Source organism: Pelodiscus sinensis, chromosome 10 (genome assembly GCF_052426305.1).
Source record: "Pelodiscus sinensis isolate ZL-2025 chromosome 10, ASM5242630v1, whole genome shotgun sequence".
NCBI classification, from domain to species: domain Eukaryota; kingdom Metazoa; phylum Chordata; order Testudines; family Trionychidae; genus Pelodiscus; species Pelodiscus sinensis.
The window spans coordinates 34,790,177-34,814,784 of NC_143061.1; the positions used below are offsets into that span (position 1 = coordinate 34,790,177).

The window sequence follows — 24,608 nt, forward strand, 5'->3', positions numbered from 1 at the left end:
GCAGACATAGCTGGAGGTGGTGATGAGGCACCTCCTCCTTCAGCCCCATCATGGAACCGGCCATGGCCAAGGGGGTGAGGCACCCTCTCCCAGAGCTGTAGCACAGAGCTTCCACAGCTCAGGCGGGGGATGAGGGGAGAGGCACTATCCCTCTGCTAGCCCAGAATGGAGCTGCTGTGGCAAATGAGCGTTCTGTGTGCCTGCCTTGAGCCCCTGCAGTCTCGGAGCCTGCCCTAAGTCCTCTTTCAACATGTGCTCAGTTATGTCAATTTTGAGGACTAAATTTGATTTGGTGATTCTGTCCTTTCTGGTTGGCTTTCTGAGAAGCAATCCCATTACAGGCACATCCCGTTTTCCTGGCACAACCAAACCCTTTCATTGCTTTAAGTCGCTGGTTTTTAAAGTTGGGTTGCAGGCCCACGCAGGTAAGCTGCTGGCAGGCCAGCAATGCTTTGTTTATCTAAGTGTCCATTTCACACAGCCCTCCTTGGCTAGAAACAGTGAACCATAGCCAGTGGTAGCTGCAATGAATAGACAGACTCTCTTAAATATATAGATTTAATTAACTAGGGATGACACCCAAGGAAAGCAGAGGGATTATCATATGGTTAACATCATAGCCAGAGAACATTTCTGCAATTTTAATACTAAGTATGGCCCCGGATCTTGCAATCAGTCTTGAATTCATAGCCTTATGGTCCAGAAGCAAAAGCACTATTAACTGAGATATACAGGGAGTAAACAATCAACAACATAAATACTTAATAGAATTGGTTAACTTGTTTTTCTCTTTTGGTTTAGGTGCTCACCTGCCAGAGGTTATCGTCTACCAGCAAGTGCCTTAATTAACCTATCTCATGGCAGTCGGTCAGAAACAGGAAATCAGAAACTGACAGCCATAGTGAAACCACAACCAGCTGTGAATCATTATCACTCATGCTCAACTGATTCAGCATTTGTAGGCTCACAAAAAGTGCATCTCGGAGGACTCAACCATTCTCCTCGTTCCCTTTTTGTTCCTACTCGAGTAAGATCTTTCACTTTAGTTTATATACAATCCATTTTCCATAGAAATGGTGTTAGTATTGTGGTTGAATCTTCATTGATACTGACAGAATTTTGCATTTTTCCTGGTTATGTTTAGACAAAGTTTAATGATTCAGTAATATATGGACCCCTTTACACTAATTCACTAAGACATTAATTGAGATAAATTGAAAATTCAGTGGTCCAAAATCTTTGTCCTTTTGACAGAAGTTTCATGGCCTGTGTCAAAGAAGTTGGTAGCTTCAGTCCAGTTACTAGTGAACAAGTGTCTAAAGTAGCTTTTCTATTGCCAACCTTGGCAGAAAGACAACTATCTTTTTTTCCCCCACTCCTGTCAATAGTGTTTGTTCCTCTGGGTCAAGTTTATATGTTTGCTAAGAATAAAGGGAAGACTTCATTTTCCTGTGCTATTTACTTTGCTCATTGGTGAGAATTCAGTTCATTTTGGAAATGTAATATACAAGAAAAATGGCATGAATAAGACTTGAGTTGGCATAGGCTTCATTTAACTTTTTTGTCTTACTGAGTTTAAAGAACAGCGAGAGTTTGAGGTATGATTTTTCTTGTTTAAGGACTCTGTTATAGTGTAACTCTGGAAGAAAAATCATTCTACATAATAACTTAAAAACAATGAAATACTTCTGATCTACTTTTTTTAAATTGATGATTTAGCAACTGAATGGAAGACAACAATACAATCTCAGGGCTGAAAATCAGGGCAATTTGATTTCATTACAGAAAGGATCATTTTTGGGAGGCAATCAAAAACAAAAAGTAAGTGTTATGATTTGTTTTCTTATGGGGTATTAAAATTATATTCAGTTTTTATGCAGAGGAATTTAAACCTTTTGAAAACACTGGAGCAAATAGCACTCAAAATCAAAAGAAAAATTAAACTAGTTGTTGTTTAGCAAAGTATACTAGCCAAAAAGAAGTTCTTAAAGTGCCTGCTCATGTTGATTACATTTTAGGTGTGCATGCATCTGAGACTGTCTGAGATTTCTGCCTTAGCAGTGTATGTTGGGCCAACTGTGGCACCCTCTGAAATAGGCTCCCATGTGGCAGTGTATTAGGCATCGGTGGTCTTATGCCCTCTCTGTTCCTTCTTACTTCACGTGACAGTTTGAAGCACCTTGTCTTGTATCAAAAAACACTAGTATTTTTTCCAACATAGGTTTCGCTTCATTCATTGTTGTATATAGTTACTAGTAGCTAGTCATAATGTTAAGTTAGAGTCCCGCATGCTCAAGTCGTTACTTCAGCATGCAGCAGGCTCATGCTGATGAGTGATCCTCATGACAGTTGTCTCAAGTGTCTGAGAGAAAGCCATGGAAAGGAAAAGTGTCCTATTTGTAAAATCTTTTGCCTTTTCATCCAAAAGGAGTGCCATACCTGCCAGAGGGTCCTCCTAATGGGCTTTCCATTGTGGATCCCGTGCCAAGTACATTGGCTTTGGTACACAGTACGCCACCAAGACTAGACTCAGTCTAGCACCACTCCCCCATGCTGGTCCCCAGGAAGCAATGGAAGAAGAGGAGTCCCTTGGCACCAAAGGACAGACAGCCTATGGGCAAAGGATCTGTGTCAGGCTATGTGCCCACTTTGGGGCTTCATGGAAGTACTGCTATGGTTGGATTCTCAACCCCAGCCAGGGATCCGCCACCCACCTTGGGGTGGCGGCAGGGGCTCCTAGCTTATCGTGAGGTCTTCAGTGCCTGCAGCGGTTCCAACAGCTAAAGAGCAAGGCTGTAGATGACAGCTATGGGACCAAAGCATCTCCACCTCTGGCACAGAAGAGCATGCCCACCAGGGTGCAGCAGCATAGACTGGCAGATCACCTCTGGTCACCAAACTGCAGGCACAGGTCGTCTTTATTGTGACCTGAGTCCAGCACTGAATCTTAGCTCTCTGACCGGAAGGCCTTGTTCCCTGACAAGATCCCTCTGGATTCAAGGCTTCGATCCCCACACCACAGGTAACGGCGAACATAAACCGCAGATGTTTCAGGCGCTGGTCACCCTATCTAAGGCTGTCTCCTTGATGTTAGTCACCATCTTGGAGGGCCCATTCAGGATCTCAGCATTGGTCTCGCTCACCCCTGTACTGTTTCATGGGAAAACAACGTTACACACCATTACCCCCCTCAGTCAGCCTGCAAGGTCAGCAGTCTTAGGCCTCCATGGCCCTGTCTTGGTCATGAGAGGGGCAGTAGTCTGGATCAGACTGCAACTTCAGCCCATCACAAAGGAGGGACAACTTGCCACCAATGCAGGAATTCAGGGTAGCTCTGGTCACAGTGTCACTGCAGCAGGTACAGTGCTCCCTCTCCCCAGTGGCAGTACTGGAACAGGTAGGGAATATGGGTGATGCTGGCTAAGTATTCACAGCCTTCCCTTGCCATACGGGACAAGCTAGGTGTGGAACCACTGACCCCATCATCAGATTGCAAGACTGCACTACACCCTGGCACTGAGGGAGCCCTCTGTTGATATGGAAAGGAACAGGAACAAGCAGTGAAACTGTTGTCGACCCTGGACAAAGCAGTAATGGGGCCACCTCACATCCGTGGCCCCTTGGACTATTTTAAGGAGCACGAGGCCTTCCTTAAATGGGCGGTGGACAGCCATTGCCTGCAGATTGAGGAAGTTGTGAACATAGACCACCTTATCAATATCTTGGCCAATGCACTAGCTAAAATTGCATTGCCAGTCCACCCAGGAATGCTACAAATTGCTAAATCAGTGTGTCAGCTTCCCTCCTCTGTACTGTCAATGTCAAAGAAAGCAGAAAAGAAATATTATATCCTTGTAAAAGACTTTGAGTACCTGTACATTCATCCCCCTGTGGCTTCATTGGTCACGTCCATGGTGAATGAAAGAAAGAGACGGGAATATCCCAATGGAATGCTTAAAAATGAAGAGGCCAAAGGACTAGACCAGTTTGGCAGGAAAGTTTATTTAATGACCAGCTTACAGTTCTGGGTCTCCAGGCCCTGCTGGTATGTTATAATTTTAACCTGCGGGACTTCCTTAATAAATTCAGAGGGCCTTCTGCAGGACCATACCCAATAGTTTGCTGCATTGGTCAGCAATGGCATGACCGTGGCTTGGGGAGTCCCCTAGATGGCATGGGATGTGACAGGCTTGACTTCTAGAGTAGTTGCTTCTATAGTGGCCATGAGGCAAAACTCCGGGTTGCAGGCTTCTGATCTGTCGCAGGAGTTGCTGGCCACAATACACAACCTCCCATTTGAAGGTTTGAGAGTCTTCTATGATCTGACTAACTTTAGGCTTCATGGGCGCAAGGACTCCTGAGTCACCCTGTGATCCCTGGGCTTGCACTCTCCTCAGTAATCCAAGAAGCCATTCTGATGTCTGCTGCCACCTCCTCAATCACAGTATAGGTGTTGGGGAACTTCCAGACCTGGCTCCTACAGGAAGAAGGATAAGGGACCTAAGAAACGCTACCCATCCTCTTCCCACCTCAGTGCCCAGCCTAGTGGGGTTGAGTTAGTATAAGGGAGGTAAATTAAGCTTATAGTCAATCTTAATTCTGGCATTTCCTAACTCTTTAGAGTTTGACTTTGGAATCTTAATGTTATTTTAGTACAGTTTTTTGTGTGTAATACAATATATGAGATAGATAAATGAGTGATCTTACTAAAGAATCATAGACTACTAGGACTGGAGGAGACCTCGAGAGGTCATCAAGTCCAGTCCCCTGCCATCATGGCAGGACCCAGTGCTGTCTAGACCATCCCTTATAGACATGTATCTAACCTGCTCTTAAATATCTCCAGAGGTGGAGATTCCACAACCTCCCTAGGCAACTTATTCCAGTATTTAACCAACCTGACAGTTAGGAAGTTTTTCCTAATGTCCAACCTAAACCTCCCTTGCTGCAGTTTGAGCCCATTGCTGCTTGTTCTATCCTCAGAGGCCAAGGAGACCAATTTTTCTCCTTCCTCCTTGTAACACCCTTTTAAATACCTGAAAACTGCTACCATGTCCCCTCTCAATCTTCTCTTTTCCAGACTAGATATGTTCACATCCATTCCATTCCTGCCCTCCTCTGTTGGAGTTGCTAGCAAGAATGAACTGAGGCCCTGCGGGCCTTGCACTTGGAGCAGCACTCTAGAGGGCACCACAGCTAGCCCTACAGATGATACTAATGCAGAAATCTCTGACAACTGTGTGTGTGGAATGGAATTAATTTTTATACACTGGTTTTTTATAAATAGTTGTTACACACTAACTAAATCATCACAATACAGTATAAAAAAGTAATGTCTTCAAATGAATATACTGTAAAAATTAAACTGTTGCTGTGAGTATGGCTGTACTTCCAGCTTGCTTGTTAGAGGCTAGTATTTGTAATGGCTCACTATTTACAGTAGTGTCCTTTTTCCATGGTTTTACAGATTTGTAGCTCTGCCAGACTACCCTTGTCAAACATGGGTGTTTTCTTGTAATTCAGATTCAGACAAGTGAGCCTTTAATGAGTCTGTAAGGAAGTGAATGTATTAGCGCATTTCAGTGTGGATTGATTTAAGTAAGATTATTTAAATTATTATTTAAATCACCAAGTGGAAAGCCTAGAATTAGTGGCTTGTCTATTTGTACTTTGATTATTTTCTAAAGAAAGGTGCACTGTCATTGGTTGATAATTATTACAATGTATTGATTTACAATTAAATAGAGCATTTTCACTATATTTGGAACATCTTATTTCTACATTACCTGTATTAATTTATTTAAATATTTATATAGCTTAATATTTTCAGATTCTTAGTGTACATTTTAAGTAAGAAAATGGTGAAATACATTTTGCTTATTTACAAGATAATTAACTTTTTGCTCTTGATTCGTATCAAGCTCGATTATAATTAAGGATGTTAAAGACTAGTCAACTATCCAATAAGCATTTTCTTATCAGATATTAATGTCAGCTAGTCAGTTCCCTCCCCCCATCCCCCACTTGCTGCCTTTATGAAATAGAGGCGGGGGGGGGGGGCAGGGGAAGGGCTACTTCAAAGTGGCAGCTGCACAGCTGATCCTGGGATCAACTGTGCAGCGGACTGCCCTTTAAAACACCATCTCTACGCTAATTCAAAGGGGCAGCCTTGGAGCCTGGGGTCAGCTGGGGAGTCCCCACCTGACCCCAGGTTCCACGTGGCACTTCCCGGGGATAGCCGCTGCACAGCTGAGCACAATGTCCGCCTCTGTGCAATTCCAAAGGTCAGGAGGGGAGTCCAGGCTCAGTTGGGACTTCCCAGCTGAGCCTGGGCTCCCCATGGCATTTCCCCAGGACTCGGGATCATTTGGGGAGTCCCCAGCTGACCCTGGGCTCCATGGCTGTCCTTTTAAATTGTGCTGAAGCAGCATTTTAAAGGGGCAGCCCGCCGCCTCTGCGCAATTCAAAGGGGCAGCTGCCATTGAGCCCAGGCTCAGCTGGGGACTTTCAGCTGAGCCCAGGCTCCCCGCGGCATTTCCCCAGGACCTGGGATCAGCTGGGGACTGCCCAGCTGATCCCAGGTTTGCAGGGAGCCCGGGCTCCCCTGCCTCCCCTCTGAATTGTGTGGAGGCAGCAATTTCAAAGGGGCAGCTGCCGCACAGCTGATCAGTGGGGCAGGGGAGCTCCTAGCATAGAGGCCATAGCATGGCTTTGAAATGTCCTCACTGGGGACTCTTGTGCATTTCAAAGCAGGTACTTGTGTGCAGCCCGGAGTCAGTGGGACTTCCCACTGGCCCCGGGCTGTACGTGAAGTTCCGCATTCCTCCTTTGAATGCGCATTCCTCCTTTGAATCCTACTGCTAGGGCTCTTGTACATTGCAAAGGAGGACTGTGGACGTGCCTATCGACTAGTTGATGGAAAGTCCATTGACTAGTCAGTTAACTGCATTTTAACATCCTTAATTAGAATGGTAACTGGAATTTAATTAAACATGCAAAAATCATATACCATTTATATTTTATTAAACAAAATTTTAACTTTTTTTCGATCTATAAACTTCTTTTCAAACCATGTTTCACTCTTCCAACTAAATGATTTATTAAACAGAGGTGGTAGCTGTAGTCAGTGAATTAAACTGTTTCAGAACAGCCTGGGGAAAATTTCAAATATGCGTAAGTAAAAGTGGCTGGATCTTAAGTTCCTACTCACCTAAGTCTTTTGAAAAGAAGACCGAGTAATTGAAGCTGATGTATTATGCCATATCTTTAAAGCTTGACCTAAAAAGTTAGAATTTTCCCCCAATTCTTTTTTTGTATAGAAAAAGAGCATTTAAATCAAGTGTTTCATATTTATTCAGCATATTTATTTTTATGTTAATGATATGAGATATTATTATAAGTTTAAGCCTTAACATATTTTACATTTAATTCATATTGTATTTTAAACAGGTTTATTTTTAAAAAGAAGTATGTAGTATATGTAGTATAAATTACGAAATAAAAAAACAATGATTTACATAAAAAACAACCTTTTTAAAAAATATTGTAATAATTGTTTACATACTTGAGCCCCATTCCTATACAAATGCATGCATAACTTTACTCAAGTAAGTAGACCTGAAAATTTGCAAGATCAAAGATTTATCAATGAAACAGATACTGGCCTTGGAATTCTGCCATTGGACAAAAACTTTAAACGGATTTTGTTACTTTTTTTCGTGTTAGTAAAATTTAGAGGTTACTCATGAAGGCAAAAGGACAAAATAAAGTACTGCCATTAACATTTTAGGGAAACACTTCAGGAGAGTCCTAGTATAAATATTTGTGGCTTAGTTTTCAGAAGTTATTTGTATCTGTATCAATGCAAAAGTTGTATTTTTTTTAAATCTTTTGCCAGGCTCAGAGTAAACAAGATGATGAATTTTGTAGCATTTGGCAATCACTACAAGGGTGTGGAAAACCACAGCATGTTCAAAAAAATATAGATGAAAAGGTTAGTGTATATCTGATTTTGTGCATTACACTTTTACTGAACTTCCTTGTGTTTATAGATAAAACATTGTTTTGAAGATATGTTATGTATGGACACTTGGGTAGAATATGTACAATATAGCAATATTTCTTAATTTTTAATGAATTTATTACAAGATGAACTGTTCAGGCTCATATAAAAAATCAAGCTAGCTAGTTTTATGTAGTATGAATAAACTTTATTCAGCATTTAGAAAGAGGTGATGGCCTGTTGTAAAGATTGTAAATTATTGTGTATCTGTCTTCTGGTTAATATTAAATGTGTGAATATTTCAATTTCTAGAGTTCAGTTCTACCTCAAGAAACAAAGCCAGAAACTGGCAACCAGTTCTATAAACCAGGCTTCAGTGAGAGTACTCTTAAAAGCCAGCAAAGAAAACAGGAGCCATTTAAAAAGTGTAAGTACTATAACCAGCAATTTAATTTCAAAAAACTGGCCTGTGTTGTTGATTTTTGTATAGAAATATCCACTGAGTTTCTTTGCTATCAACATTTTATAAGAAAATGTTTTACAAACACAATACTGATTATAGTCTGGTGAAATCCTGGTCTCATTGAGCCCAAGTGCACCAGGATTGGCTGGTTTTAAGCATATCTGATCTCTCTACTAACCGTGCAGTCATTAATCAAGCAATTGGCCCAGATTATTAAACTTATAGATGTTTTTGCATGTACAGCCTTTTGAAGCAAAAGTAAGCATATCTACTAGACATGAGTAAGGTTACATAAATAGAGCACTACCAAATTTATGATCCATTTTGGTCAATTTTGGTCAATTTCACGGTCATGGGATTTTAAAAATAATAATATTCATGATTTTGGATATTTTAAATCTGAAATTTCACAGTGCTGTAATTGTAAGAATCCTGCCCAAAAAGTAGTAGCTGAGAGGTTGCAAGATTATTGTGGGTGGGACTATCATACTGCTGTCCTTACTTCTGCACTGCTGTTGATGGCATTACAGCCTTCAGAGTTGGGCAAGCAGAGTGGATATTGGCCAGGAGCTAAGTTCCCTCTGGGAAGCAACTCAGAGAGAATTTGCACAAAGAATTTTACTCCTACTCACCTCATCAGCAGAACCGTGCAGCAGCACTCAGCTTCGATGATGTGGAAAGCAAGATAGCGGTCGTGGGCTTGGTAGGTGAGAGAGTAGAGGGCCAGAGCCATGTGGTGACTGCTGGAACTGCAGCTGGAGCCGGGGACCATGTGGCGGTGACTGGAGCCATGGCCCGTGTGATGGTAGCCAGAGCCGGGGGCTACGTGGGCTTGCATGGTCCAATGGAAGAGTGGGAATAGTACCAATATGAATGTGCTTATAGGGCAGAAGTGGCTTATTAATTTCTTGGTGGGGGACAGTGTTTGTGCAAGGTATGGGCTTGACTGTCATGCAGTATAAGTGAGAATGACATGATGAATAAGGAATTAGGTTGTGTGGGGGCGGGGTTAAAATGGTTGGACAGAAAGAATATACTGAAATGTAGCTCTAGCTAAATAGAGGAATATTGTTGTCTTACTAGTGCTTAATTGCTCCTAAGCAAGTTTTTAGTTTTATCATTTCTAAATATGATGGTATAATGTGATGCAGAGATAGCAATACATGTTCTTGAAAACATTACATCCTTTTTTTTGTAAACATGTCTTAAAATAGTAAAACATACACAGCGTTCAGCAGGCCCGCTGCCATTACAAAACCAGACCCCCAAAAAAGAGCAGGAAATCATTGATACACAGTATAAACCCTCTACTGCTACATCACTGATGACCCCACAATTGTTTTCCCTTCTTTACATATTACACACACACATGACACAGAGCTGTCCAAGTTACTGCTGGACTTCCTGTGCACGCTGGCATAAAGCAAAGAATATTATTTGTCACCTTACTTATATATTATTGTTATTAATAGACATTTAAACTTTGAAGAATGCTTATGAGTTGATCAAATCAGACAAGAGAAATCTGCACTTGATTCATCAGAGAGCTTTAGCTCTGATTTATGTCTTGTGTGCAGAACAAGCAATCCAGATAACTACACTTTCTAAATTGGCTATTTATCTGTAATAATAAAAAGAATTGTCTATATAAAAAGAATTGAGGGCAGTGGTTGGGAGACACTGGAGTGACTTAACCCCTGATCCAAAATAAAATATAGCCCTGAGACACATTGTGAATTGGGAGAAATATTCAATATGCTGTTGTGTAGGTGTGCAATGGAGAGCGTATCCTACACAAGCTCAGAAATGGTAGTCTGAAAAGCCAATTAACATAGTTCTCTGAAAGGAGAGCCAGATTTAATTGAGGAGGAAGACCATCTCGGAGAGAATCTAGTTGAGGGCTATAAACATAGGAAGTTGGCTACTGAAAATTTTGCAGTATTAAAGTTTTTTATTTGACTTCATATTAAATAAATATTTTAAGTTACGCACCTTGTTAATTATCCCTTGTTTTAGTATTCTTTCTTCCATAACACATTAAAAATATATAAAATATTTATTGTTAACTTAGGTGACACAGTGGCACACATCTGAACAAATGCACACAACCTCTATATTGTTGCACAAGACAAAACTCATTCCACTCATGGATGGAAAAACTTAGAGGGAACACTGGCCAGGAGCCCAGTTCTGAAGGCAAAGCTGCTGCCAGAAGCAGCACAGAAGCAAGGGTGGTAATGGCTCTGTCTTCAGAGCTGGGCTCCTAGCCAACATCAGGAACTCTCTGGTTGTTCAGCTCTTAAGGCAACATAAAAGTAAGAGTGAAAATACTGTGATTCTCCTAAAAAAAAATCTTGCAACCTCCCTGTAACTCCATTTTGGGTCAGACCCCAGTGTTTGAGAAATGCTGTTCTTCCCCCCCCTTTGAAATCTGTGTAGTACAGGCAGTCCCCGAGTTACGCGGATCCGACTTACGTCGGATCCGCAGTTACGAACGGGGCACTTCCTCTCCCTGGTCTCGAGCAGACCAGGGAGAGGAAGCAAAGCAGCGGCGGAACGCGGGGCCAGCTGACAGCCCAGAAGCGTCTGGGCTGTCAGCTGGCCGCGCGCTCCGCTCTGCTCCCCCCCACGCCCCCTGCAGACCAGGGGGAGCAGAACAGAGCAGAGCGGCGGAACGCGCAGCCAGCTGTCAGCTGGCCGCGCGTTCTGCCGCTCTGCTCCGCTCCGCTCCGCTCCGCTCCGCTCTGCTCTGCTCCCCCTCCCCCTGGTCTGCAGACCAGGGGGAGGGGGAGCAGAGCGGAGCACGCGGCCAGCTGACAGCCTAGACGCGTCTGGGCTGTCAGCTGGCCGCGCGTTCCGCCGCTCTGCTGTGCTCCACTCTGCTCCCCCTCCCCCTGATCTGCAGTGGGGGGGGGGAGCAGAGCGGAGCACACGGCCAGCTGACAGCCCAGATGCTTCTGGGCTGTCAGCTGGCCGCGCGTTCTGCCGCTCTGCTCTGCTCTGCTCCGCTCCGCTCTGCTCCCCCTCCCCCTGGTCTGCAGACCAGGGGGAGGGGGAGCAGAGCGGAGCACGCGGCCAGCTGACAGCCCAGATGCTTCTGGTTCTGCCGCTCTGCTCTGCTCTGCTCCCCCTCCCCCTGGTCTGCAAACCATGGGGGGGGGGGGCGGGAAAGCAGAGCGGAGCACGCGGCCAGCTGACAGCCCAGACGCGTCTGGGCTGTCAGCTGGCCGCGCGTTCCGCCGCTCTGCTCTACTCTGCTCCCCCTCCCCCTGGTCTGCAGACCTGGGGGACGGGGAGCAGAGCAGAGCAAAGCCGCGGAGCCCGGGGGCAGCAGGATAGCCACGGCGCGTCTGGGCTGTCCCGCTGCCCCCGTGCTCCGCGGCTTTGCTCCTGACGCCTGTGGTACAGCAGCTGGGGCGCTGCCAGTTGGTCCCGTAGCGCCGCTCTGGGTGCCACTGGACCAACCCAGCAGCACCCCAGCTGCTCTGCCCCAGGTGTCCCCTAGTCAGCAGCTGCTGAAAATGACCAGTGGCTGACTACAGGAAGCCCCTGCCCCGGGCTTCCTGGAATCAGCCGCTGATCAGTTTCAGCAGCAGCTGACTTGGGGATGCCTGGGGTTCTTAAGTTGAATCTGTATGTAAGTCAGAACTGGCGTCCAGATTCAGCCACTGTTGAAACTGATCAGTTTCAGCAGCGGCTGAATCTGGACGCCAGTTCCGACTTACATACAGATTCAACTTAAGAACAAACCTACAGTCCCTATCTTGTACGTAACCCGGGGACTGCCTGTATAGTGTAAAAGTACACAAGACCAAATTTCATGGTCTGTTACACATTTTTTCATGGCTGTGAATTTACTAGGATCCTATACATAAGCATTATCAAATACGTTTAATGTTTGTTTCCTTTAGCCAGTCAAGAAAAGTATATAGAAACAATAATGTTGGAGTTCACGAGCGTTTGATACATGCACTCAATTTTAATTCTAATTTCATCTAACTGGAGGCATATTTTTTTCTGAAATTAATTTGATTAGTTTCATATCTTTTAAAAACAGTAAAAAAGAATAATTGTTCCTTTGTTCAGTTGATTATGTGAATTAATTTATTTATAAGCCGCGATTCAGTCTAACATGGCTATCCCTCTGGTAATTTATTTATAGTTAAAGAAGATTCTAAAGTTCCAAGAAATGAAGGTTTGACACACAAAATATCAAATAAACAGGTATATTCTTCTTACATTGAGTTGATATATTCCAATAATTATTTGTTTTTTATTACTATTTTTTAGTTTGTCATCTTATAAATTTTCTCCAGTGAGCAGCTTAGTGAATTCTGCTTTCAGCTGTGAGAAGTTTCTTATGTCTGTGGCAATTTTTATCCTTTAAAAATGTTATATGATATTGTACCATTGTTCTTGGAGCCTTTATAGAAAATGAGAGAGGTGATGCTTGTGTCAGACATACTGCAAATTATGACATGTTATTCCAAGATTGATGGTAGCAAGCATTTCACAAGTTTTTTAATCTCTTCCATTGTTTTCATTTGTAAGTAGTTTTTCTAGCTTCAGATATTTAAAGCTGATATTCTCATTGTAAAACATAAATGTTATCAGGGATTTTCTGTGAGAGTGTAGTCCATTTGGATACAAGCATGATAGTTTGTGAAAAACTATTTGCAGATTGTTTTAAACTGATCTACATTTTAACAAAATGTGAGGTGTTAATGTGTAATAATTAATAGTGCAATTTTTTTCAGAATGTTGCAGGAGCAAATAAATATAATGTTAAACTTTTGAAGCGGAATGAAAGTTCAAATGTGCCTGTAATTCAGATGGCTTCAGTTGATGGTTCCTTTATAGCTGGGAAGGTAAGAGTTGGCTCATTAAATGTGAGCCTACTTCTGACTAAAGTGGTCCATTTATGGTAGGTGTGGCCAACCTAAGCTGAGAAGTAGCCATAATTTACCAATGTACATTGCCAAAGAAGTATGATAATACATCAGCAGCCTTTCATCAGCTCCCCCACCGCCCACTGCTGTCTGTTCTGTGTCATGCAGGAGCCTCTGGACTCATCTAGACTATGCTAGTGTCTCAAAGGAGGATATGCAAATTCTGCGGGAATTCGTATATGTTCTTCCAATCTCACTTTCGAAAGCTGAGCTTTCAAAAGTGAAAGTAGTTTAGATGTGACTTTTTCGGCAATCCCCCCCCCCCCCCCCGCCTCCCGTTTGTCTAAAAGCCGCGTAAACCTCATTTTTTGAGGAGAGCGGCTTTTCAACAAAGGGGAAGAGGGGTCAACAAAAAAGTTGTGTCTAAACTACTTTCACTTTCGAAAGCTCTGCTTTTGAAAGTGAGATCGGAAGAAGATATGCACATTCCCACAGAATTTGCATATCGTCTTTCGACACTTGTGTAGCCTAGATAAGCCCTCTGGGAGGTTGGGGCAGGAGTAGGCTCAGGGGAAGGAGTGGAATGGAGGCAGATTCTGGGGCAGAGCCAGGGGCTGAACTCCCCAGCACATTAGAAAGTTGGCACTTGTAGCTCCAACATCAGAACTGGCACCTGTGCATGGAGCCATATATTAACTTCAGAAGAGCAGCTGTGGCTCTGGAGCTTCAAGTTGGCCACCCCTGCTTTAGTGCTTAGATATTTTCAATCTAAAAATCACTATGTGCCCATAGTTCCCATGGTCTTGAATGGAGTTCCACATATAGAGAGCCATATTTGGATCAGATGCTGACAAAACGAAATAGCCTGAAGAAGACTTAATCCTTCTTTAAACCAATTATTTCTGGTCATGGCATTTATTATTTTAAATAATTTTACATGCATTTTTTTAGTATAATTGTACATCTATTCCTTAGAAGGACTCAGAACTTGAAAATCTGCTAGCATCTTTGAAAATCTCCAAAGAAAATGAAATGCAATCATCTTATCCCAAGGAAGAAAGAGTTACCAATGAAGAACATTTGTCACCGCAGTCTTTTGCTATGGTTGGTGTATTGTGGGAGCCATTGGGTGGCAATTTAGCATTTGTTTTCTTACTTTCTTATATGCTTCTGTTTACAAACAAACCATGCATTGCTTTATTAAACATAATGGCATTTAATTCACTTTTTTAAAGCAAGTTAACATATATATTTGTTAAAAGTAAAATATTACTATTCAGGGAAATAAAAAATGTAATTGTTTTTAACATTGTGAAGGATTTTTTTATTCATTTTGTATAGTGCTGTTTTAACTTCACTAGATTGTATATTTTCCTCTTTTTCTAAAGAAAGGAACACAGATGCTCAAAGAAATTTTGAAGATTGATGGCTCTGACACAGAAACCAAAAATGAAATGAAGCCACTAATTAATGTAGTTCCTGCTTCTACTGTTAGCCAGGATTCCCATGGGACTACAATGCAGCATAAACAGACAAAAAAGATGGGTATGCACAAATACCAGCTAATTTTCATCAAAATCATTAAGAGCCTTATGTTCTCAGTCTCTACAGTTATTAAAAAGGTTGTTATTGTCAGGGCTCGCCGAGTCGCGGCAAGCCCCACTTGCCAGCCGCGCTGTCCGACGATCTGCGCATGCGCAGATCGTTCTGTGCATGCAGAGATTGCCCGAACCCGGCTCTTCCGGGTTGTAATCTACTTGCCACGGGCGAGTAGATTACATAATTTGTCGAGCCATGGCTACTGTTACTTGTTTCCAGGAGCAAACAGTAGAAGTTTCCATTTTTTTCATTTCCTTTTTACTATTCAGCACTGGAAATCTGTACATTGCCTAAGTATTCTATTGAATGCCTAACATTAAAGTTAGGCAGTCTGAAAATACCAGGAACTTATTCAAATATTCTTGCTTCTGTGTTGATGTTTTAGAATTGTCTTTTATTTTATATTTGCCTGATGCGCTTTTTTTTTTTTTTTTTTTTTTTTTTTACAGCTGCTTACATGAACAAGCCTCAAAGTGTAGGAGGCCCTCATAATGCTCAGGTTTTGGAAATTGGAAGTCACCCTCTCCTTGGTCCACAGTCTGCAGTGTCTACCCCAGTATCTGAACTCTCTCGCATTTGTTCCTTGGTTGGAATGCCACAGCCAGATTTCTCCTTTCTCAGAACACCACAGGTGAGGCTTTTTATATAGGTAGATCTACAGTCCTGTGCATTGGATGTAAATCAGGGATGAACAACTTGGGCCTAGTGAATGGGCTCCATGAGTGGCCCTCCTTTATCTCAGTGGGCCACAAGATAGTTGTAACCAAGATGGTCTCCCAGGATGGGGTAGTTTTGCTAACTGTGCTTGCATACCTAGAATTTGCGGGGTGTGCAGATTGAATACTAGCAGCAGCAGCAGATATAGGGCAGGGTGAGTGGGGCAGCTGCCCCAGGCCCCGCACTTCAATAGGCCCCGCGCACACACTACTACCTGTCGGCTATGACCGTGGCGCATGCGCAAAATTGTGCTGCCCTGGGCCCCGTGCTACAATAGGCCCTGCGCCCCGCAAAACTCTCATCCGCCCTTGTGTAGCAGCACTTTGATTGGGTACAGAGGGAGCATGTGGCATTCATAGTCAATGTTGTGTGCAATCATCACTCACCTCATTTCATTTGCCCTTACTTTATGTGCATACCTCTTTAGTAATACTGGTAGAAAAAAACTACATAGACAGAAACCAGCTGAATGTGGCAACCCTGCGTGTGGTTAATGGTCAGGGTTTGATGAACGGCGGCGAAAACCGCTCGCCAGCCCCATACTGCGCATGCGCAAGAGCCACATTGCACATGCACATGCCACGGGCGAGTAGATTGTATTATTTGTTGAGCCCTGGCAATGGTAAACAAAATGTTTCATGAGCCACACATAAAACCCGATTGGCAGCAGCACATGGCTATTGCTCTGCAGGTTGCCCAATGCTGACATATATCATGCCCCTTGCTATGCATTTACAGTAATAGCTATTGTAAATGAAATTGTAAATGTAACGTGCTGGTGCAAATGAGACCTGAGTGCCTCTGGTTTGGTTCGTTTCCAAAAATAAAATACTATTGTATTAATTTTGTGTTAATCTGTCTCAATTTTTAGCTCTTATTTTTGCTTGTGTATGAGTACAGTGATAACAAAAAAACCTGAATGAAAACAATTATTTTATGTTATTTTCATAGACCATGACAGTTTGTCAAGTAAAATTATCCAATGGCTTATTAGTACACGGACCTCAGTGTCACTCTGAAAATGAAGCCAAGGAGAGAGCTGCATTTTTTGCATTACAACGATTGGTGAGAATAGTACACTGTATAACACCTGTATCTTTGTCTTGTTTTATTACATTGAGCATGTTATAAAAAAAATTATTCTCTCTTAACTAGAGCTCTTTAGGAGTGAACTTTTCTTTGCCACCACCTCCACTGTTGTTTCCAAATTATCAGTCCATCGGAGCTCCTGTACCACCTGGATCTATTCCTCCAGTCTTCAACCAAGCCACTGGTAAGGATTTGACTAATGCACTTTTCAAATAATTGGAAACTTGACTGTAATTCTAATAGGATTTTGTGAAGCTGGGTGACTTCCACAGAATGCCATTTTAAGTCCTACCATATGTAATGTGCCCCTGAACTAGGGATGTCAATGTGTAGTCAATATGATTAATTGATAAGCCTGGTCTTATCGGTTAATCCTATTGACTACACATATTTCCACCCTCCCCCCCCCCACTTCCTCTGTATCAGAGGCAGCAAGGCAGGGAAGAGGCGGGAGCCTGTGCCCATGGGGAGCCAGCTTTTAAGTCTGGTCCCTGCACGTGCTGGTTCCCACAGAGCCCCCCCCCCCCCCCCACACACACACCCTGCACTGCTGCCTCTGTAGTCTGGGGCTGGGGGTTGAACCTCACTCTTCCTTGATGTTGCTGGGCACCCTTCCCTAGGTTGTCCACAACTGCACTTGGTGCCGACTTACCAGTAGGGAGGATAAGGCATCAGCCACCAGAGCCTGGGGTTGGAGGTTCAAGCCACACCCTCTGCCAGCAGTTAGTACTATGTCAACTATGGCTGGATCTGGCGCCATTGTGGTAGCAGAGGCAGCAGTGCATGGGGAGGAAGGGCTGTCCGCGAGGAGCTAAGGCTCTGCAAATAGGGGGTGCTGCCACTCTGTACGGCTGCTTTTGTATGAAAGGCAGCAGTGCAGGATGACAGGCAGGAGCCGATCTGCGTGGAGACCCGGTTTTTAAATCAGCTCCCCTTACGGACTGGCTGGCTGTCACCCCGCACTGCTGCCTCTGATAGAGAGGCAGTAGCAGGGGACTTCCCTAGTGGGGGGCTGGGAGCACACTGGCTGCCAGCCTTGCCCCCAGGGAGTATTTTAGTCACGATGTAACAGGTACAATTTTTTTGTAGCTACATGATTACTTAATTAAATATTATTTAACATCTCTACTCTGAATATCCTTAAAAAAGGAAATTTGTGAACCTACTTTCATGGACACACAAATTAAAAACAAAGAAGTCCACATCTTCCATTTGTTCGGTGGTTCTTTTCAAGATCTCTGCCAATTAGCTGACTGTTGGTTTTTCTCCCAATTATAATGGGAAGCAGTTTGGAACTTTTGGTCCTGGTCAATCGGGGGGAAGGTTCATTTACTTCTGCAACTTGCCAGAAACTTAACAAAGCTTTTGTGACTTCCATATTGTCTCAACAGTATTCTATTATTTTCTTGAGTTGCTAACAGTCATCTGTGAATTGGCAAATCAAGGTGTCCTTTGCTATATTTTTAGAGCCATTTCTTGAGTCTTTTCCCTGAGACATTAGATAAGAATCCTTACACCAGCTGCCAAGCAATGTGGTGATGTAACAACCCAAGAAAGCCTACTGAAAATGTCCATGGTATCATTAATGCTCTGCTGTTTTTGTAGAGTGCAAGAAGGCTTGTGTTTGTGGTGACCAGCAATTAATCAGTTAGCCATAGTGTAGGATTTGAGATCCCCAAGCAGGCACTGCTTTCTTACTTCTCCCCAGTTCTTGTTTTGTTAACTAGTTCCAAAGAGAATGCATTTACCCTCCTCAGTTGTAAAACAGGGCCATGGTGGTGAAAGAAGCATAGTGAAAAAATATCCTAAAGATACGCTTGGTTCAGGGAATTTCCTTCCTTCCAAAAAAAGAAATAATAGAAACTTAAAAGTTTATTGGTTGTTTTTCCACAGCTAATATGATGCCTCCATCATCTCACATGTTTGGTCCAGTGCAATGGAGAGCTCCAGTGCCTATTCATGGCAAACCTTACTATCCTGGGTCATATCCAGGGAATATGCCTCTTTCAGGAACTATACCAGTTGGTACTCACAATCAGTTTATTCCTCTACAGGTAAGCATGACAGAGATTGTCTTGCGATTATATTTTGGTAGAAGATGGTAAAGGTATTTATATACAAGCGTAAAGTCAAGTGTAAACATAAGTCAAAAATGGCCAAGAACTTAAAATCTGGTCAGTATCAGACCGAGTCCCAGTGATGTTTAAACCTGGTGATATTCTGAACAAAGAGAACTTTTAGCCATGTATGTAGCTATTTCCATCTCTTCACACTGACTCCACAGATATTCTAGGCTTCAGAGTGATAATCCTGTAATCTAATAATAAGAGATTTGATGGCTGCAAAGACACTCCTGTGATACATTGTTTAGTTGTATAATTTTAGAAAATTGACTGCTCTGTGTTCATTTTTCTGAAACTACATTCTGTTAAATAATATTTATTTGATTTAAAGGTAACTAAAAAAAGAGCTGCTAGCAAGAAAAATTTTGAGTTCAAAGAATTCCAGAGTTCCACTCAAGCTGTACCACTAAAGAATGAACAGCGAGTGTCTTCAGACAACACCAAGCTCATTCAACAAGATACTTCAGTTCCTTTAAAATCTCCTCAAGCTGCTCAATCTACTATTTCTTTTCAAGACGATGTCGCTTCTCCGAGTGTTTCTCATAACAAATCAACACCAAACATTTCTAGCAAACGAAAGCCAAGAAAACTGGCTGTTAATTTTGGTGCGCCAAAATCTTCGGAATAAATACAATAGCTAGATTTTTATCTTTCCTCTTCCCCCAATTTATATATATGTATGTGTGTGTGTGTGTGTGTGTGTGTTTACACACACACACACACACACACACACACACATATATTTTTTAAGGATAAAGAGATCTAGATATATAGAGATCCTTAAAAAAAACTTAAGTGCCATTTAGAAAAATCAACCATTTTAAATGATTTTATTTTTCCTCTTACCCCAGTGTGTGTGTGTGTGTGTGTGTGTGTATGTGTGTGTATATATATATATATATATATAAAAAATCTCCTTTCCAAGTCATAAAGCATTATTTTTGAAAAATAAGTATAATAAAGAGTGATAGAAATTTCAGTTGCTAGTCTTTTCTGGGCTGTTGATAAATATATAGAAAATTATGTTAAAATTTGATTAAAGATCTTAAACTGATAAAAGACAGAAAATCCTGAATTACGGTTACCACACAATTCATTGGTGCCTAGGTCTCTGAACAGTGGCTCTATATTCTCAACTGGGTGAGCAGCAATAATACTAGAGTGGGAATCCTAATTCAGAATTGTCTTGCTTTTGGCATGAGATTTGTGGCAGTAATAAGTCAGGCATCAAATGTTACTTAACATGACCTTTTGAATTTTAACTCCTTTTTATGGTAATATAATAAAGTAGAGAAGGCTTTTATTTACCTGTAAATTTCATATTTATTTGGTCTCTAGGTCCTTTTTTGACTGAAGCACTAGGAATAGAACTTAACTATGGTGGCACTGCCAAAGTTGCTGTAATTACATTCATTTCTAGGTTTCATACCAAAGGGTAGCAGTTCTAAAACTCTAAGAAGACATCATTACATATCTATTTTATTGTTACAGGATGCATTTTACAAAATGGCAAAGTAGATGAGTTGCTAACAGACAACTAGAGTAAATGAATGAGAGACAACTGGCTTATAGGTTACAAATACAAACAAGTTCTCACTTCAAATTATATTAATGAAGTTAGTTGCTAGTTGTGATTAATTTTTAAATCTTATTTCACCGTACTAGTTAATGAACATAAATCTCCACTACACATCCACATGCACTTCTGCATGGATTCCAAAAGCCACAAAAATCCTGAATTTTTCTAATTTATAAATGAGTAGAATGCAAAGGTATTTGGATATAAAGCATGTTAATCAAACTCATTTTTGCCTTTTGAGACAATTTCTCTCATCCACATTTTCCACCACAGAGTGAACTTTGTAATCTGGCAGGTTCTCTTTTCTAAATTATTATTTTTGTTTATAGGTATTTTAACTGCATGTTAATATATGGTGGCAGGAGATACTCTAAATTGTTATCCTTGAGTTAAGAGTTCCAAACATATACACCCTAATAACATCCAGACCAAAAAAACAAACTTGATTTACCTTTTTAGAGGGAATTATCCCTTTAACTCGTAAGATCGTCATTCTTTATTTACATGGTCTATCTAAAAGAAAGAAAAAACTCAAATGGCACTGTAATGCAAATCTTGGTCTGATGTTGCATCTCATTTGGTACACTCTGCAGATGTTGTCTTAGTTTGCACCACCATTTTTTTCTTATTCTTGTCTGTCCCTGTGAAAATACATTTCCCTCCAAACCATAAAAGGCTTAGAGACATGTCAGACTTTAATCAATAATTCAGTACATTGTCTCTAAGACTTGATGTAGGCCATGCAAGTTTGTGGAATTTTCTTGGTTTCTTATCTTGCTATTTTGCCAAAGTAACATAAATTTCACTTTCTAATAGGAGCATCCAATTTCATCTCTCAGAGATTTCACTTCCTAAAGTACTTGATTAATTTTTCCAAAACTGTTTTTTTCTCCTTTCTGCTAGCCTGCCTTCCAGGGGGTCTTAGTGTGATCTCTCAGAAATGTTGTTTGATCTCTCTCTCTCGCTCTTTTTTTTTTGGCATGATACTCCAATCCTTTTAGTCTGTACATAATCATAAAACTCCTCTGGTTAATCTGGATTAATGGTCCCACAGAAATAACCGATTCTGTATGTGGATCCAGTGTATTTGAACTCTGATTCCAGAAATCATGTCATTTCAGGATTATTTTTTGTCATGCCATCTCAATCATTCAAAATATCTGCAGATCTCCAGACTAGAATTGCAAGCTGCAGATCTTTACACTGATTAACTTTTGTACAACTATTTTTCAGGAGATAATCTCTCAATAGCATTTAGCATCTACTTAGTCTCAAAGATTCACCTATATTCTGCTGTGCCATGTGCTTTTCTTTAAATCTAATGCTTTCCAATGTGAGTTTAACTTAGATTTATAAGATTCAAAATCCTGTTTCTTCAGAGACAACATCTATCAAAACTCCATCTTATTTTTTGAGTTTCGCCTTTTAGAAGGTCTTAAAGTACATTTCACTAAGGAAAACTTGACTCTCACAATGTATCCATATCTCATCAACATTAGAGATGATACTGGCATGATGTTACTAACATACATATTTTTTTTTAAATGTTGCTTCTCCTAACTAGATTTCCAGACCCTGAGTTCCTATCTTTACTATTATTTGATTTCCTGAAAGAGGCAGTGGGGGAGGAGAGTTTTTTGAGAAGCTCCTATTATGGAGAAAACTGAATTATTCCAGCATACCTACTAAGCTTCCTAAGAGATTCTAATCTCCATAAAACATTGTTTTTCAATGTTATCCCCAAGATTACATGGCTAATAGATACTGGGAGCAGGTACTAGAGTCTCTGCTGAAATGGTGAATTATGTAAAGTTTATAATGTCCTCTTTTGTGTATATATAGATAGCCAGATATGTAGAGAATGATTTATGAAGGAGACTATGCCAATGCCAGTATAAATAAGCCATTTTTTCTCATTAAATGGTCACTTCTTTCAAACTAGAAGCTCAATTTTTACCAGTGCCACTGAAACTGCTATACCAGTTTCTATACATAGGTTAAATATTTATTCTATATCTGCTGTATATTATATTAGTCTCTATTTCCTAATTACCTTTACTGTCTGTTTTATCTTTATTTTATGGGATCGATCGTGTCCACTACCTGGTGTCCAAATTTACTTATTTTAGCTTTTTCTAACATGGGATGTATACATTGACCTATGCCATATCATCCATGATTTCAGTTCTTTTTTTAATATTCTATGTCAACTCTGTAATTATGTTTAATTCATACAAGTATAACTTTAAACATTCATTGTTCTCATAGATATAAAGTATTTTGTAAGTACTAGAATTTTTCATTAGATCTTATACAGAGCAGTATTTTATTAAAAATCCAAAAGGGAAGACTTTTATGTGTGCATTTTTGTAGTTTGATTTTTTTAAAATAACTTTTCATTGTTTATCTGCCAAGTGAAATGTTTTAAATTTGCATATAAATGGATATGAATGTATTTTTGTCCTGTTTAGTGTTAAATTGTGTGTCTGCAGATTTCTAGCATGTAGTTGCATAAAGGACTGTGCAAAGATATTTTAAAATATGAACATAAGATACACTGAAGGATAAAAAATTATTCATAAGAGTTAAATGCTATACAGAATTTTAATTCAACAGAATAATTTTATAAACCTGTTCGTTGTCTACGTCTGCTTGGATTAAATATTGAAACTAGAAAAATTATTTATCTTAAATGTTTTATTTTCAAGTGCCTAATACTTGGGAACCATCCTGCCTTTCAATCCAAAGTTTCAGAATTGGGTTAAACTTTTTAATATCCCAATTGTTTTGAACCCAAAAAAGCAGCAAGTTTCCATTTATTGGAGTGATTTTTTGGTGTCCCACCACCAGTCATTCAGGAGACCAAAAGTATGAATTTTCAATGCAGACTGCCTGGCAATTACAAATGAAATACCTTCAACTGGCTATTGAGGATCCGCTAAGGTTTCTTGCACTTCTGTTGCTAGTTAAGAGTATCAGTCAGAAGGTAACACTTGATTTTTGTAGTGTGAGAGCATAGTGCCAAGGTGAGCTGTTATTACACTGAACAGCGAAGAGGTGTCAAAGGTCACTGAAAGGCCTTGATCACTGAAAGGCCAAGAGGTGTCAAAAAATCAAGAATGAGATGCTAAAGATTTTTTCCAAGAAGTATGTGAGCTCGTAACATGAAGGCACCTGGAAAAATAAATATCAGTGACATGACATTCTGGTATAAAGCCATTTCCCATACTCAGACCAGAGAGCTCTGCAGATCTTTTCCAATCAGAGTAATGCGATAATACTCCCCACATCTGTCAAGCAAGCCCTTGAAACTTTAACAGAATGACAGAACCTGCACTGAAGATACAAACTGAGATGCATGTAAACTCTTTAAAGAAAGAAACATAGTAGTTGCTTTATTCTTTGACTATAACCAATTGCTACATAAAATGATCTTTGTCACAATCTTAAAAAACATTTTAAAATTCAAATGTCTTGAAAGGTGATTGCATTATTTTCTCCCATTCTTATTTTGGAGGGCAGAAGGGAGAGAAGGGCAGAATTCTCTCCTATGAATGCTTGTCCACATGTATTTCATTTAGGAGGTGGCAACATGCTGCCTCTGCCATGAATCTGCAACTCTAGGCAGCTGCCCAAAAATTTAATCTCTGTAGGCCCCTGCCTAATTCATCTATTGCTAGAGAGACCCCTGTCCAGCAGGGACTTAATGGGAGTCACGAAAAATGAAAAGTTGTAAAGTAACTACATTAATGTTGGAAGGGAACTAAGGATGTTAAATTTAGATTAACTGGCTAATCGAATAGTCAATGCAGTTTGCATCGACTATTCAATTAGTCAATAAGGGTACCTCCACCTTTGAAGTGCAGCAACAGCCCCAGGACTGTTGCTGCACTTCAAAGGCAAAAGCGCTGTGGGGAGCATGGAGCCAGAGGAGGACTGCCCTGTGCTTTCCACAGCATTTCAAAGTGGCAGCACCACATGGAGCCCGAGGTCAGCAGGGGAGGCCCCAGCTGGCCCCTGGGCTCCATGCAGTGCTGCCACTTCAAAATGCTGGGTGCAGCCTGGGGCCAGCTAGCCCCAGGCTGCACATGGCATTTCAAAGCAGCAGATCCCAGACTCCACGTAGTGCTGCCACTTGGAAGCACCC

At 41.2% G+C, this 24,608-nt stretch overlaps 1 protein-coding gene across 3 annotated transcripts in view; it reads left to right on the top strand.

The window, feature by feature from the left end:
* Positions 1–23,143, top strand: part of XRN1 (5'-3' exoribonuclease 1) — an 88,550-nt gene extending 65,407 nt beyond the window's left edge. The window contains exons 31-43 of one of the 3 annotated variants that reach the window (XM_014574044.4): positions 802–1,027; positions 1,720–1,821; positions 7,898–7,993; positions 8,315–8,429; positions 12,628–12,689; positions 13,223–13,333; positions 14,333–14,458; positions 14,743–14,899; positions 15,403–15,584; positions 16,622–16,735; positions 16,826–16,943; positions 18,653–18,813; positions 19,214–23,143. In XM_014574044.4, the coding sequence (XP_014429530.3) occupies positions 802–1,027; positions 1,720–1,821; positions 7,898–7,993; positions 8,315–8,429; positions 12,628–12,689; positions 13,223–13,333; positions 14,333–14,458; positions 14,743–14,899; positions 15,403–15,584; positions 16,622–16,735; positions 16,826–16,943; positions 18,653–18,813; positions 19,214–19,510 (1,867 nt within the window). In that variant the 3' untranslated portion in view covers positions 19,511–23,143. Of the gene's footprint in view, positions 1–801; positions 1,028–1,719; positions 1,822–7,897; positions 7,994–8,314; positions 8,430–12,627; positions 12,690–13,222; positions 13,334–14,329; positions 14,459–14,742; positions 14,900–15,402; positions 15,585–16,621; positions 16,736–16,825; positions 16,944–18,652; positions 18,814–19,213 lie in introns of all 3 variants that reach the window. The other 2 variants (XM_075937651.2, XM_014574045.4) reach the window with 2 other exon arrangements.
* Positions 23,144–24,608: the final 1,465 nt, after the last annotated feature.